General features: G+C 38.1%; 1 protein-coding gene across 1 annotated transcript in view; it reads left to right on the top strand.

Annotated features, from left to right (window-relative positions):
- The window catches only part of LOC122792777 (atrial natriuretic peptide receptor 1-like), a 1,260,614-nt gene that overhangs the window by 930,192 nt on the left and 312,804 nt on the right, over positions 1-17,618 (top strand). Inside the window, exon 17 of the mRNA XM_044060347.1 lies at positions 13,032-13,136. Coding sequence (XP_043916282.1) covers positions 13,032-13,136 — 105 coding nt within the window. The remainder of the gene's footprint in view (positions 1-13,031; positions 13,137-17,618) is intronic.

The raw sequence follows: 17,618 nt of genomic DNA, 5'->3' as shown, positions 1-17,618 counted from the left end.
GTTTGGCTAAGGCTGTATCCAGCGCGACTGCCATTCCAACCACTTGAGAACAACATAGGCACCATTTCAATGACCTACAAAGGTCCAAGAGGGATACCCTCAACCAGTGGTTGACTGAATTTCAAACTGGTGACATCCCACAGTTGTGTAAGTATGCTAATAAAGAGAATTTTTAATACATCTAAAGCAAAATATAGGCAAGACTGGTATGCATAATGCTCTTCTGTTCTTTTCTTTGCTTTTCACAGTTAATGCCGATATAGAGTTGAATTGGAGAGACTGAGGGAAGCAAGTGGTTTGTATGTAGCATAACAGAAGTATTGTTGTAGGTTTAAAAGTTAATGATAGATTTTTTGGTTTTACATGCAGTAGTAGCAAAGTGAGCATGCATATCCTATGTGTAAAATCAGGTATGCACGCATAAGTCTGTAGCACAAACCAGCTTTAGGAGTAAAGTGTAAGACTGTAGTCAGAGGTTGTGGGTTCAAATACCACAAGCAACAACTATACACTACTGCATTTCCTTCATAATATTACATAAACTAGACTCTATGTAAATGGCATAAACGGCCTGCTGTTAACTCTAATCAGTACACTTGGACCAAGCATATGTGCAATATATGCACATTGCGTGGATTACTTTAAGAAATCCATAACTATAGTTAGGCAACGCACACCAATGGTAAGCGGCTCTTCCGTGGTGTGGTTTACCTGTGTACAATGTCACTTAAACATGCCACGCTAAAGCAAAACATAGTAATACAAGGTGAATGTAGTATAAGAATAATTTCATTGCATTATCACTATGTATTTAAAAAGTAATAAACAGTGAATGTAGTATAACAATAATTTCATTGCATTATCACTACTTATTTAAAAGTATTACATATACCTGGATTCTAATCCAGTATCATCTGGGCTTAAAAAATGTGTCAGTGCATTTACACCTGCTGCCAAAGGATCATTTAAGCAACAGGTGTGTTTCATACACTCAGTATTAGCTCTGAGAATTTTAGCAATGAGCCTTGCATTTGTGCACTGTGTAGGCGCAAACAAGGAAAGCATTAGAGCTGTCTATCTCTCATGCACACTTTGCCAGTCATCACGCAAGCCTGCTGCTCACTGTTGTGCTATGCAAACTAAATATTAGCATGTATTATTTCTATTTACTGTCCATTTAGTCTTCATGGCATGAATAACATGTTCAAACATACCAGAATGAAGGCCCTATCTAAGAATATGTCCGATATTTGCAATGAAGCATTTGTTACCCACCCCATGCGCTGCAACCATTGTCTCTCAGTACTTACTCACAAATATATCATCTATACTACATAAATTAATAAGAAATGTTGTGTGATATAACATGCACATCTTTAGAATGACAATACACATTCAGCTTTTCAATTACTTGTAGTAATGCGGACACCTGTTTCCATATAGTTTGTAAAGTTCTCTTAAACTATACCCGCACGTTGGAATACAACCACCAAATACTACTCATTGCACTCTCATCAATCTGGTAACATGCAGAACTTGAACTATATTGACAACTGCACATGCCTACATATCCATTTCAAGCAGGGCTCCCAACATTTTCTCTCCAATATCCAGGATGCTGATCTCACAAAGACGTCTTCTCCATTGTTTTGTCACCTTGTGTGACACTCACATAATATACATGTTCACTGTGCAATCCCTACTGTACCATATTGATATGCAATTGGTGTTGCTGCTACAACTGTCTTCCATTGACATGCCCTCATCTGCTGTACATTACAGTGTTTCACCTATCCTCTTTCCCTGTGTTTATTCCTGCATTTCATCTATGTGTCCCTATTCAATACACACACTTCCCTTGACTGTTTATTTTAAATGGCAGTCCCTGTACCATTACAAATCATTTGCACAACTTTTGTACAGAATGCCTGGGATAGGATTGCACAATACTCTGCACTGCATACACTGTCCTGTACTGTGTTTGGACCATATACATCGCTATATATTAAACCCTAGTAATCATTGTGGCATTCCGTGTAATCCTGCTAACCTAGTTTGCTCTGAGGTGCACAGGATTGCTATCCTTCTTGCTTTACATGGTTTCCTGGCTGATCACAAAAGCATGCTTGTTTAGGTTTAAATGCAGTGCAAGACACGAATATGTAGTTATTGCTGCTGTTCACCACGCAAACATGTAAACGTCTTGTAGGCTTTTCTCGCGAAGCCTTCACAGAGTTTATTGAATCCCAGGGTAAGTGTAATGTTAAGGTTGTAAATAGGCTTTAACTTTTGGTGTGTAACAAATATCATTAAAGTGCTTTTTTGAATATTGACTCTCAGGTTATTTTTTGTGACGTCAGTTTCCAATTAGTTTTGAAAGCAGAAAGAAGACCTATTCCCTTTAAGGAATGCAATATCATCAGAGTAGGGGAGACAGCTGGTGTGAGGATGATCCCTTGGTAGAGCATTAAGGAAGAGTGGAATGAGAAGTGAACTAAGGACAGGGCATTGTGGAATGCCTTTATGAGGAGAACCTGAAGCATGGGTGTCCTTAGGACCAATATCAGTGAAGGTTTGATTGAAATGATAAGTTCTGAACCACTGCAAGACACCATTATAAAAGTCAGTCTGATTGAATTTTTGAAGCAGGAAGGAAACAGTAACAGTGTCAAAGACTTTACTAAGATCGAGGAAGACAACTCAAGAAATTGTACCCTGCCTGATGTTGGAGTGGATCTTATCATTAAGAGAGAGGTTGACATTAGTACAGTAATTGAGATGGAAGCCATGTTAATGATGACTGAGTATGTCATATTTTGTTATATGTTTGAGACACAAACACCAAGAAATTCAACTCAAGAGTGATGCTTAAGAAGTGATTCTTGGCATTCATGTAAATAAAAACTGACATAATTCCTTGTAGTGAATGGAGCTTAATCTTTTCCATGTACTGCCAGATATATAAAAAAGTGTAGGAGCATGAGTCGTTTTACTAGCTTTCAAAAGCTTTGAAAACTGGTAAAATACTTTGCACTACCAATGAGACATTAGGCAGCAACAAAGTGGACTCTAAAGAAGTTGTTAGATATAATTTGTTTATAAGTGTGGCAGAGTAAAATAATAACATCTAAAACTCTTTTGCCTTTTGCCTCTGTTTTTGTCGCACAGTACAATCAAACATTAACCCCTAGATAAGACCCAATTTTAGTATTTAGGTTGCTTACAAACTTGTCAAACACCTTTCTTATGCCAGAAAGGTGTTTAACAAGCTTATCTTTTTCTCACATTTGCATAATCATGGCACTCCATGCATTATAGCATTATTAAACAGATACTAAAACTTAGTGTACATAACAAAAAGAAATGGAGTACAATTAAGATAAACATGTATCCAAAAATCCTACTACTTAGATACTGTTTGGGTCAGTATGTTATCTATGTAAGCAATAATGCCTGACGGCATGTGTGTTAATGTGTAATTAATGCCCACTCAGGGGTGTTGTAAGGTCTGACGTCACAGGCTGAGGGCCTCTACCCCCCTGGAAGGGCATTCATTGCACATTAATACACACCCTGGAGGACATTATTGCACTTAGAGAATGGGCTTTCTGTAAAGTAGTGATCAGAAATGTATTTATTTATTTATTTCCAGTTTGATGACTGGGGAGGTCCACTGGGCTCAAAGAGCCTGTTTTCAATGGAGGCCTGGGGAGAAAAGCTCCAATAATACATAGTACAAGCTCCATAATATGAAGTACAATACATAGTGGAAACAGAAACAAACTAAGCAAATTTTACATACAAAATAGCAAAAACTAAACAAAAGTTAGACAGCAGCTTGGAGAAGGATGCAAAGCATATTTACATGTTTAGTGGTTGAGAACAGTAGTACAAGGTTAAATTAATACAGAGGTTTAAATCATCTGAGAATAATATAGAAGTAACATTAGCATGGATGAGTTCTTTATGCATGAATATTAGCATGAGTTAAATTAATACAGAGGTTTAAATCCTCTGAGAGTAGTATAGAGGTTGCATTAGCATGAAGGCAGTACATAGGGTTAATCAATAGTGTGTAAGGAAGAACAAACTTTGTGTGTTATAAAGTATTTATGTATTAAGCAGGTTAGATAGATGGAGTGCAATTGTATTTCCATTTTTGGGAGAGGTAAGAATGCAGCTGGGTTTTGAAGTGTTCAGAGTTCTCAGAAATTCTTAGAGATGGAGGGAGAGAATTCCATTTTTTGGCGACGGAAGTTAGTTCCTCTGCCTAAAGTTTCTAAGTTGCTCTAGTACATGTAAATGGTGTTAGATGAAGCATTTTACATCCAAAATATATCATTTTTAAAAAAAAATGCCTAGATATTTTCTGTATTTTTTGGTCCCTTACTGCTAAAATGGTTTCTTCCCAGTCATTTGGGGATTGAAGTCACTAAGTAATGACATACATTTGACTTTTGGACTTTATTTACTTCAAAAAATTCATGTTAACACAAATCCTGTTATTTAACTTTAGATTTTTTTTTAGATTTGAAATCTGTTCCTATTTTGGAGCCTTTCTTATGCCTTTATTTCAGGCTTTATTAACATTTCTTGAGCTAAAAGGTGGAGAGATACGCACACCTCTTATCTGCTGCCAATGGTCCATCATCTTACTGTCTCTCCCTGTATCATACAGACAGCCCCCCCAACTCACACACCCTTGCCTTTCAGAAAATGCATGCTAGCAAAAGCTGTATTGCAGCCACTTTGTGATTTTTTTAAACAGGAATATGCTCCTGTTTAGAGCCTTTGCTATTGTTTTGCCTAAGAGAAGAGACATACGTAAACATAAACCTCTTGAATGCTGCTGCTGTCGGTGTTGGATCGCTCTCATTCTTCCCCGTCTCACTCACACACACCTCGCTTTCATGCACGCATTCACACACAAACAGAAACGTAAATGCACACACAGAAACATACACATACACACACTTTTTTTCTTTTATATTTAGATTTTATACTCACTAAACAGCAAAATCACTGTTTAGCGAGTGTAAGATAAGAACTCGCTCCTTCTCGCATTCACACACATGCATGTATACACTCACACACACAGACATAAACACATGCACACTTTTGTTTCTCTTTTGTTTGTATATTTTACACTCACTAAACAGCAGAAGCACAGCTTAGCGAGTTCAAAATAATGGTGGCCGTTCCTTTTTCTCAGTCCACAATAGCTTGATATGCTGCCTTGAAATGGTGGACACTTTTTTCAGCAGGCTTTACTTGTACATTAATATACCCTGCTGGAAAATGCTGGTTCTCCAATCAGGGTGCTGATGTACAGTAACCCATTCTGTAAGCATTAATAATTCAGCTGCAAAGTTATGCCATTAGGTAATCATGGCCCAGCTGCCTCAAAATGTTTCCACCAACCTAGATATTGTTTCTAATAATTCAGCACAGCAGAACTCAGACTGACTGGCAAACAAAACATTTGCAAGCAACACCTATGTGGGGATTCAGAACGATTCCCCAAAAGCTCCTGTTTCTGAAGTATGGTATTTTGTAATTCAGGGGCACATTAGCTGCAGTAAGTAAAGACTTCATTATTGACTTATGTGCATGTCTCTGAATCACCATTAACTACTGTGAGTGCAGATTACCACTTTATATGGCAGTTAACAGTGGTGGGAACCACATTGTGTTAGCACAGGCATCCCCCTCATACCTTCCTCACAAATGTAATATGCCCATTCTAACAGTCACACACTGACACAAATATTACACATACTGTATCTGTCCTTGTGTTGTCAGAACATCCTCAGTGTCTTCTTTTTCCCGGTCTCATAAATCATAGACTATTTCCAACAGTCATTAATGCCAGAAATTAGAATTTTCACACTTTATATAAATCCATGGTAGTGTAAAAGCTGTTAGCATAGCATCTTTCTAGGTTTTTAGGTGGTATAATTAAAATTCTTCCCTGATATTTTCCTTCCTTGCACACACAGGTTGAGAGATATACTTACTGTTTCCTGCCCCTCCCCCTCATACATCATGGCTTGCTGCAGGTATGGAATAATGACCAAGATCCTCAATATATGTTTTAAAAAAATGCTGCACTAAGTTAGCAGTTAGTACAGTGTGCCAGTGACAAGGGTTATTGTGGTAAGCGTGCAGGGTTTAAATGCTTTACCCCCTGCCCCATTTGTAGTTGTCTTTTTTTTTTTTTGCTAACCCTTATTTTTTTAAGATGTTATACCTGGTGTTTAGGGATTTCACAGAAAGCTAACATCCTCAGTAGGAGGGCAGAGGATTGGAATCCCTTTTAGTGCCCTTAAGGAATGCTACTTAACAGTAACCCTGTTGTGCAGTGGTGTTTTAGATCACATTATATTATTATTTATTTTTTCAGTTAAGTGCCTTTAAGGCACACTATACAGAGCATTCCTGGTGTCTAGTGTGTCCTCCATCCCTATGTGTAAGTACCATTACAGTATCAGCGGTTATCCTGGTGTCTAGTGATTCCCCCCACCCACATTATGTGTAAACACTGTAACAGCATGAGAGGTTATCCCCTGGTGTCTAGTGTTTCTACCAACCAACATCTTTAAGGTTATCCCTGGTATCTAGTGTTCCTCCCTGACCTTCGACTATAGAGTTATCCCTGGTGGCTATTGTTTCCCCTACCCAGTGTTGCAGGCATTGCTCATTAGTCCAGGGGTATGTGGGTATATGAAGTCACCTCAACCCTCCCACCCACAGTGCACCAAATTTTTACAATTCATTGCACAAACACACACACACACACACACACACACACACACACACACACACACACACACACACACACACACACACACACACACACACACACACTTAGCCTACCTCTTACCTTACTGTGGTAAGTGAATATGGACTTTTGGCTGTGTTTATAACCATGAGTGCCCAGGAATAGCTGTACTAATTTATACAGCTGAAATGAATCATTTGGCTATGTAAATGTCTTACTAATGGCAGTACCAGTGGAGAGCATGACTGACTAGCATATGCCCCATCCTTGGAATGCCTCATTAGCATTTTGTATGGCCGCAGAGACAGCCCACCACTGTGCTGCACTTCGTCGAGCAAAAGCACTTCAGTTGGACTGTGTCCGAATTTGAAAATGTTATCTAGAGATGTACATCTGGTGTACACTTCCACCTCATGATACCTTTTATGAATTTGGCCCACTGTGTTTATGAATTTGTTGAGGTTTGAAAAATTTTCAGATGCTGTCTGAGTACTTTATTTTTTTGGAAATCAAAAACACTATGTAGGACTTTTTATTCAATATTTATTGACATTGTTTACCAATAAAGTCTGACTTAGCAGAATTGCCCTTTTGCAAAGGAGGGCCAGAAAGGAAAAGCTCCTTGAGAGTTAAATGAGAATGGGTCAGGGGAATGCTAGGCACCAGGGATAACTTTTTACACTTGTGTTATTATGGCACTTAAAACTACTGATGATTGGGGATAAGGAAACCACTAGACACCATGGATATCCTTTTAGGCTAATACCTTCATGGTACTTAAAAGTAATGATGAGTGGGAAGTGGGGGTACCATTACACACCAAGGATAACTCATTAAGCTGAGGTTTCATGTCACGTAAAACAGAAATGGGGGGGGGGCACTAGACACCAGGAATAATTCCTTAATATTGCGTCTTCATGGGATAATGCCAAGCTCATGCCTTCACAACACTTAAAACTAATGCTGAACGAGGGTGGGTGGGACCACTAGACAGCAGATGTAACTCCTTTTCTTAACAAATATTAAAGATCTTGGGCATTATTTCATGCCTGCAACAGTTCATAACACTCAAGGGAGAAGGACAGGGAATATTAAACACACTTCTCAAACTTATACCTCAGTCATGAAAACAAAGGCAAAATCATGAATGGATTTTAATTATTCTTCTACAAACTTAGAAAGTAACTAGGATAACAACTTCTGCACTAACATGCTTTTACTAAAGGATGCGAAGTGTGAAACATGAATATTTTGCACTGAGAACTGAATGCAATCATCCATAAATTCCAAGGGCAAGGAAAAAGGAGACAATGTGGATATTCTGACAACAGGGGTAGGTACATGGTATGTTTGTGCTTTACTGTGTGTGTGTGTGTGTGTGTGTGTGTGTGTGTGTGTGTGTGTGTGTGTGTGTGTGTGTGTGTGTGTGTGTGTGTGTGTGTGTGTGTGTGTGTGTGTGTGTGTGTGTGTGTGTGTGTGTGTGTGTGTGTGTGTGTGTGTGTGTGTGTGTGTGTGTGTGTGTGTGTGTGTGTGTGTGTGTGTGTGTGTGTGTGTGTGTGTGTGTGTGTGTGTGTGTGTGTGTGTGTGTGTGTGTGTGTTGAAATTTAGGTGCAGACACTAGCAACTTCTAATTGCTATCCTAAAATCCATATAGGATGTTTTTAATGTACAGTATGTGCAGTTTTCAGTTTGACATACTGAAACATTCTCCAAACTGATTGCCTATTTTTTATGGACTCCTTTTATTAATTCATCTTTCTTCCCATCTAGCATCTGTTATATTATAGAATGTGTAACAGGTGGGCAAACATATTCTCACACCAAGTTGGCAGTAACATGTCTGTTAAGTATTTTAACAGGAATGGATATAAAATATTATTCCGTGCCAACAAGGGGATGTAGAGGTTGCTTTCATAGATTTTTAACAAGTTGATACATTACTGTGCCCAAGGTTACTGAATGCATGAGGCAGTCCTGAAGTGGTTCTATACACCTCTAGCGTAAGTAAAATTATGGATATAAATACAGTTTAATTGTAAATAGGTCCACTCAAATGGGTACCAGAACAGGTAGTGCTGAGACGTCTTTTTTAATGGCAATGTGGAAGATACTATAGAAGGTCTGTAAGAAAATATACATTTTATGTTGACCACACAAAGGTATGTGACAAGTATAGTATGAAAGAATGTATAGAAAGTATGGAAAGGGCCTTGCTGAAATCGGACTGATTTAAAGCAGCTTAAATTTGGTGCAATAGAATGTACAATAGTGCGCTTTGAAAACAATAACTTGCAGAAGGAGTGCACAATTGGGGGAAAAACAATTAACAGTACCAAAAAATGAAAGTGAATTTTCAGATGACTAGAGTTAAATAAGTAATATAATACAGAGACAGAGAAGCAAACAGAATAAACAGAATACTGCAATGCATGCAAAGAAACTAGGAAAGTGGCTACCCTTCTCCATAGACATTCAGTATGATCCCATGTGGAGCATTGCATGCAGTTCTAGAGCCCTCATGTTCACAAGGCTATAGACTCTACAGGGTGTCACAGTTACTTGTTATCGCTGCATTGGTGGTTGAGCTCCTTTACTTCAACACTGTGGTGCATTTCACCACAATGTGTTGTACTGCGAAAGCTAGAGGAGTAGTTTTAAATGGTTTTACCCTTTTCTCCACTCTGGTGCTACTATGTGGTTGGTATCTATCTATCTAGATATATAAAATTGAGGGGTGGCTCACCATTTTTGATGCTTAATTTTCCATAAGAGGTGAGCCAAAAAGGTATGCTGTGATGTAAGTAAGCAGTAGAGAGTCAGTACATAGAGAAGCAAAGTTGATAGAAAGTAATCATCAGAAGCCATAAAAAGAACAATTGCAAGAGCTTAGGATTCACAGTCCTTGAAAAAGGGTGTATGATTTTGTTGGGGGGTATAGGACAGAAGTATTTAAATACTTCAAATGAATTTGCTGATGTGCCATGGGTGCACTCTTTCAAAATTGAAAGAAAGGAACAAAAACAAAATACAGTTTTAGTGTACAGGGTCTCCAACTCAAGGAAGGTACAAAGAAAAATTTTTGATGAATAGTGAGGTACAACCACCTTCCCAGAGAGGTAAATCAATGTTAAATCTCCAAGGATACTAGTGTCAATAATCCACCTTGGTCACTTCCATTGGGAAGGGGTCAGGACAAAGAAATAATCCAAACTGGATTAAAATCAGAGCAAAAAGATGCTTTAGAAAATCTTAAATCCTATGACTGATTGAGGTACAATCTACACTTTCTAATGAAGTAACATTTTTTATATTCTAAAGTTCCTTAATAAAATGGAGATTTTTTCAGACTCAAGTTGATCCAGCTGGGAATAGTTTAATTAAAAGAGGATACTGCTTTCATCTACAAGACTACATCAGATCCAAAATTTGAGAAACAGTTACTACCTTATCATCTAGTACAACCCTTAAATATGTTCACCTCAGTATGAAGTACACTTGGAGGGCACTCATGACTGCCTGTGGCTGGTTATTAAGAAACCTTAGGAACTGACATTAAAAGGTCCTGTTAGGTTCATACTCTCCATTTGAGTATGAGTTATCTGTTCCCAATTTGATGCACAGTATCCGTTCTCTATTACCCTTAAAGGAAACATTTGTGCTATTTTACATTTTTTTGCAGAGAGCTAGTAGTTTTCATCAAAAATAATGCACCCAGTTCTTGTCTGAACACCAGTTATATTGATTCATGCACAGAACTTTGGTTTTAGATGTTTCTGCACAGTCATTTTGATTCTTAAAATAAACTTTTGTTTTAGTACCAGTCTGTTTTGACTAAATCCACTTTTTCAGTAGTGTGTTTTGTTGAATGTTTATTTCAGCAGCACATTTCATAGCGCTTTGCCAGCTTTTGCAGGGCATCCAGTTGGAGTCGCGACTGTTTTTATTCGCAGCTGTTCCTATTAAAACTATATCAATCAGAAAGCATATTTCAGTTGAAAATTACACAGTATTTTGCATGCTTTTAAGGGCATCCAGTCGAAGTCAGGACTGTGTTCATTAATGATATGATTTAGGAACCAGCAGATTGATAAAGCTTCTTGTTGCCTTTTGCTTTAATGCAATAATGATGACTATTGCAACGTGTTTTGCATTTTTCTCCAAAAGTAATTTGAAAGTATTTAGTTGGCTGAGACCCAACTTTCCTGAGCGTGTCGCTGTCTCTATTAGAATTAAACTTACCATCTATTACTAGACAGTCACTACAGCCATACTGCTTGTTACATAACCCCAACCTGATGAGGATCCATGCTTTTGGGTGGTTTCTACAGTCCACATGTTTTTGGTGTTCTGTCTTCTTAAATGAATTTGTCATGAATAGATCATTTCGAAGTCTTGAGTCTTGAATAGTTTTTCAGTTTCCTTTTTCTTTTTAAGTATCTTTGAAATATAACCTTTTCGTTGTTTTATGTTTTCTACCTTTACCGTATGCCTAAAGGAAAACACTGTAACTATTGCAACAGAACACCATACATGCCACCCTAACTGACCTCTTGGTGAACCAGATCTTTATTGTAACACAAGATTGTACAGGTGCATCTATTTTTTTCTTCTAATTTCAGACTTTGACATTCTAATCAGTGTGCAAAGAAAATTAAAAAGAATGAAGTCCTTTTGACTGTGAGCTATAAGCTTTATCAGACCCAAAGGAAACGATGAAAAAAGGAGAAGATTCACAGTGACCTTGACTAATTCAAAACTGTGAAATCTTAACATAAGATAAACATCAAGACCGATGCAATGAAAAAGTAATGCAGTCAACAATCCCGCAGATGCAATATTTGAACAGCTTCACTGTACAGTTAAGTCCTAGTGCTACAAGATCAAATCACAGAGCTCCTGCAGTGGGTCAGGCATCTCTTTGTCCTTGTTTGCAGCAATCCTTGACCAAAGCTGGAGCTTGTGAGTTGTAGTCATCTGGTTCAGTAGGGTTTTTGGGGTAGCTTGTCCAGTACTCACATTTTTATCCATGCTGCATGCAGTTTGTAGAGAGATTGTTAATTAGTTATTGTGGATTGGTCCTCATGATTAGAGTTTAAGATTTACTTATTAAGCATCTTTTTGCTCTTGATTTAATCCATTTTGGAGTCTCTTACTGGAGAGATGCTAAAGTCAAACAGTGGCGGAATTCAATATCTTTTTTGTGATAGATGCAACTGATTTTTTACTCTGGCTAGAATTAAAAATAAATAATCTGGTTATGGGAAGAAATGAGTAGACTACGTGGGCCATGTAATGTGTAGCCACAATGAAAGTCTATGATTTTATGGACTATCTGAGCAGAAATTGTAATAAAAAATAAGAATAAAATAAAAACAGTGTTGCTTGGGATAACTGATTATAAAGTGTTTAAAGGTTTGGATGGATATAAGACACCACAAATAATCTTGCATTTAGAAATTTCACACTCCATTAACAATATTATATTCATAGTCCATTCAATGTTAAGCTTTCATGCAAAGTAGTGGTTCATATGCTTTTTGTGGGCTATGTAACATTGTCTTGAAAAGGTAAGAATAAACATTGTAGCAGTTTGCAGCTGTTTAGCAGAACTTTTCACCATAGCATAAGGCCAGGGTGTCCACCCACATCACTGGTGACTCAGGTTCAATAATATTTTTGGTTATTGAAGGGCTGTTTTGGGGAAGAAGGAATGAATGGCTAGAGGCCCGCTGTCTTTCTGTTAGGAGTGTAGAAGGTGTAGGACACTGCATGGCAGAGTCAGTCTTTAGCAAAGCTGTAGGCCAGTGCAAGCCAAAGCAATTAGATCAAGGAGGTGAGCACCCTCCTCCACTGGGGTGCCATTTACTACTGAGCAGGCTATGCCCTTTTAAGAGAAGCATAGACATGTTCATAGGGTATAAATAGTGCATTAATGAAAATTCAGCCGTATGTAATAAAAAGGTATCAGGCTAATAAACTGTTCATGTTCATATTTCTGATAGTCAACTTATGGGCACCAAAAGGCATGTTCCTGCTTCAAGAAGGGACCCCTCTGTGAGATGATATAGTGTACAAGGTGCCAAATGCAAAAGGATTGGAGTATTGATGGTCCAACAGTTGCCATTGCTTGTTGATAAGAAAATGGTACTGTGGAAAACACAATAATACAGAAAATTATTTCAAGAAAAGAACTGGTCGTGTTAAATGTGTGGTCTGCTGCATTTATAATATCTCTCCTGTTCCTCCACAGAGAGATGACAATAATCCTCTTGAGTGTTCCTGGTGCCCTCCTTTGCCAGAGCTGATCACTGGAAAATCAGAAAACACCTGTCCATGTCCTGGAGAATATGTTCAGGTAAGGTAAAAAAACAAAGGATGTGACTCACAAAAATGGCTACACTTTATTATAACTCGTATTTGACTCTCCAAACAGACACATTTTCTGTACATGTTCAACTAATAATAAAATAGCATGTTTGGGGTCAAAGGTCAACAGTGGCGATACTGCAAATGATAATGCAAATGATAATTAAATGGTGACCTGAACAATGTAGGTTTATGGAATCTATGGCTGGAATTTATTACTTGATTTCTAGCGAAATAAAAATGTAATTTTGTGGGTAAGGTTATTTTCACTTAAAGCAAAAGAAATATAAGAAACTATTAACAGTAAACTATTTCAGAAACCTGTTTGCTAAGAATTTCTATTATTAGAATTATTGTCATTTTCACTAGTTGCAAAGCAGAATGGGAATGTATGAGGTGACAGCAAATGTAGGGCTGAGAATTTAAAACATAAAGCGCTGTATCACAAACATGGTTGTGCATGCAAACAGCTTGCAACATGCAATTTGTTGCACCTTTTGCTTAGCACTTCAGTTCTTACTACTCAGAGGTTTGCTGATAACATCTTTGAAAAGGGTTAATTGCATCTAGCATAGGCTGTAGGGTGTTGCTAATTAAAACATCAATTCCTACTGCATACCTGATGCAGTGGAAATAGATGCATGTTGCAACAAACTGTTTGACACAGGCCAAGCTGGATTTGCGCAGATTTTGTGTATCTTGTCCAAAAAGCTCAGTTAGATGTTCATTAAATACAAATTGTTCTGGAACTCAGTATCACAGTCACATTTAATCTGTATAATGATATTACCTTCAAATGTTGCTTAAAACTATATAAACTTTCTTGATGAGTCAACATTTTAATCAAGGCTTTACTGGAAAAGCTCACCCAGACTCAGACATAGACTGCTATGAGGTAAAGGTTTGTTTTCCTTTATATCACTTTCCTGTAATTTGTAATTTATTGCTGCATTTTTTTCTGTTTTGCATATTGTGGTGCATTTTTATTATACTGTTTTTTAACTGTATTCTGTTTTCTATTGCATTTTTAACCTAGTAAAAAAAGAGCTGTCTGTCTTATGAGTCACACAGAAATTAAATTCACCGTCTAAATGCCCACCCTTTATGTTAATTTGACCACATAATTCCTACCCTCTCCTCTTTCATTGTCTATTGTCAGTAAGAAAAAAAATATATCAGTTTGGGAAGTGACTCCCCCACTATTTAAATTCATTGGCCCTCCCACTGTATTCCATAGAGCCAGAATATTAAATGCCCACTTCCAACCAATTTATCTTACCCTTTTAAAATTAGCAGCTCTCCCCTTAGACTGTGAAAGCTTGGGTTAGTTATCCTTCTTTTATATCTAACTGCTTAGTGCACAGTGCAACTCTTAAGATATTAACATGTTTCCATCTTTTCTTGAAAATCTGCACCATCTGGTCCAAAACCACCAATCAGTGAGGAATCCACATTCTGCCTGTCAGTAGTCATCTTGGGTTTAGTGCTTCGGTTTTGCTTCTGATAGGAGAAGGAGCATAGGGACATGATTGTTGATCACCAGAAAGCCTGATAACTGCTTCATAGGTCAGCTTGGAATTTGTGCGACTGTTTTGCTACTAGTGTTTGAAGGAGCAGAGGGCATTGATTCCTGAATGTCTCTGATGGTGCAGTGAGTGTCTGTATGACACTTTCCTCATTGGTTTGGCTGCTATTGAAGACATTTACCAGGAAAAGGCTATAGTAAGCCTAGAGACCCCGGCATCATCTAAGACAAGACTGTTGATTACCAAAGAGCCTGTGGCCTGCTTCTTGTCTTGGGATTAGTGAGACTGTTTTACGTCTGGTGAGAGAAGAAGCAAAGGGGCCTTATATAACAGCATTGTGAAGCTGTGATGAAACCAACATCAGTATAGCCAGGTAGCAGACACTTAGGTAAATCCCCACTATTCTTCATTCTTGGCAAAGCTAATTCTTTCTTTTTGGTAAGTACTGATTGGTTATCTACTATCTAACATAGATTTAGAATATCTTCTTAAACACTTCATCCTAAATCCTTAGGCTCTATTATAGTAGTTTCCCTTCAAGTGTTTGGCAATGCCATGTATGGATGCAGGCCCTTCAGGTTGACATTTTCCTGTAAAAACATTCTTGAAATTTCACGAATATGTAGTTGCATTCAGGACAATTAGTTTGCACAGTGACAACTACTGCCCCCCAGAACTGCAAACCAGATACATCTGACATTACTCTATATTATTACTGTAATCAATAGGACCTCTTGCCATTGATATGAACTTTCCAACTATTGCAGTTGCCAGCTTGGTGAAGATGGGCTTCCTAAGGCAATGTAGAAGTTCTCATGTTTATTTTCAACCAGCTAATTTTCAAACAAACTGGTAAGGTCTGTGAGAGATGTATTCAAACAATGTCACTGGAGGCAAAGATCTCACATAAAAGCAGTCTTAATGTGAAGTAGGTTTTCAGTATTCATACTCTGGACCCAAGACACACAGCATGAAGCAGACACATAGACTCACATATGATGAGGCACTTAAATGTAACTTTCCTAAACACCAAATAATCCCTAGATGAAGCACACATAACAAATGCTCTCAGCAGCTTCAAATGTACTCTTTTAAAACAACACCCACATCAACACATATAGCCACATCTTGTGGAGATTTTACTTCTAAGTCCATAAGGCAAGCCATCACGCAACTCAGTGTTGTGGTCATTGGAGACACCATTGTGAGACATACTGATGTCCCCGTCACAAGGTTAAGTAATGAGAAAGTCACAGTCAGTTGCTTATCAGGGTCCAGGATCCACCATATGCATGCTCTCAGGTCATAAGACCACAAGTACCAGATGACTCAGTCATTGTCCATGGTGGTGTAAATGGCCTGAGACACATCTCCTTAGACTATATGAAGAGAGGCATTGTGGAGCTCTTGGAATATCTGTCCCAGGCTGGTATGAGCCTAGCACTGAACAGCATTGAGCAGCATTCTGTTTTCTCCAAGGATGAAGCCACAATAGGAATGGAAGATGACTTGTCTTTAATAACTGGATTAATAACTGGTGTCATTCTAAAGGAGGGTGTAATATTTGTCAGCATGGAAGGATGTGGTCAACATATCACACTGCACCTCTCCTATCTAGACTTTTAAATATTAACTAAAGCACTGTCCTCCCCCAGAGTACCTCTGACATAGCAACTCAAAAGCAAGAAAATGTAAAGGTGTTACTGCTCAGCGCTAGGAGTCGAAACAAGAAACTCCATTTTCTGTAAGCTTTTCTCACCCTAAAGAATGCTGATGTCTGTGTGGTCACTGAGACATGGTTTAAAGATGCAGAAAACACCCTGTACTGCAAGGATATAATGCCTTTCACACATTTAGACTAGCTACTACACAGTCAGGGATGGAAGGTGAAGGAGTCTTGATTTACTTCAGAAATAAATATATCTCAAAGTTGGTCACACAGGACATTGTACTTGAGCTTCTCCATGTTCACATCATCATATGCAAAATCCCATACCACTTCCTTGCAAGCTGTAGGTCCCCTTTGGTGACCAAGGAAACCCATAACATGTATTTAAGCTTACTAGAAACACTTACCATTCACCCAATACCATAATCATGGACAACTTTAATTAGCCCACTATTAACTGGGAATCATATATGACACCAACTGTACAAGCACAGAGATTCCTGGATTTTATAAACACAAGCTCCCTGGACCAGATTGTCAATACGCTGACCAGGGGTGCAAACATACTGAATACTGTCCTGATTAATAATTGAGAGTGATGCACATCCCTTGGTATAATGTCCTCTCTGGTGAGGTCAGACCACAAAATGATCTGCTTTGAAGAAAAATAAAATCTGGAACCCCAGATAACACTGGAATGTTCAGGAACTACCCTAAGGCTTTCTACTGTTAACTGATAACCTGGCAAAACTTCAACCCCCCCCCCCCCAGAACCTAAGAACACTGTTGCCTATATGGAACTGTTCACAGAAACCCTGTACAATAAAGTTAATAGCTGTACAGATACAGCTGTACCTACCAGGTATAAGTAAAGAACAAACTCAATAAAACAAGTCACACTGGTGGAATCACAACATCAACAGGCTGTAAAACAGAAGAAAGAAGATTATGATAAAAATTAGGAGGTGTAGCACCCAGCTGGATAAAAGTACTATTATCAAACTAAACAAACAGCTTGGAGGAGAAATAAAGTCTACCAAAACTAAATTTGATACAAATTTGCCCTTACAGGCCAAGAACAACCACAAGGCATTATTTAGCTATGTTTGCAACCTTAAGGGGAATACACAGTTATATGCAGAGCTCATTGTTAATTTAGCCACCTATACTGTACCAGAAAATAGAGCAAACCAAATGGCAAAGAAATTCAGCTCAAACTTTACCCCTCTCTCTAACTGTCCAGACTCCCATCAGGAAATACCATCAGATATAACTC

This window comes from Protopterus annectens, chromosome 2.part0 (genome assembly GCF_019279795.1).
Source record: "Protopterus annectens isolate FY-2018-M chromosome 2.part0, PAN1.0, whole genome shotgun sequence".
NCBI classification, from domain to species: domain Eukaryota; kingdom Metazoa; phylum Chordata; order Ceratodontiformes; family Protopteridae; genus Protopterus; species Protopterus annectens.
The sequence above is the reverse complement of the archived record's forward strand: the minus strand, read 5'-3'. Positions and strand labels throughout refer to the sequence as shown.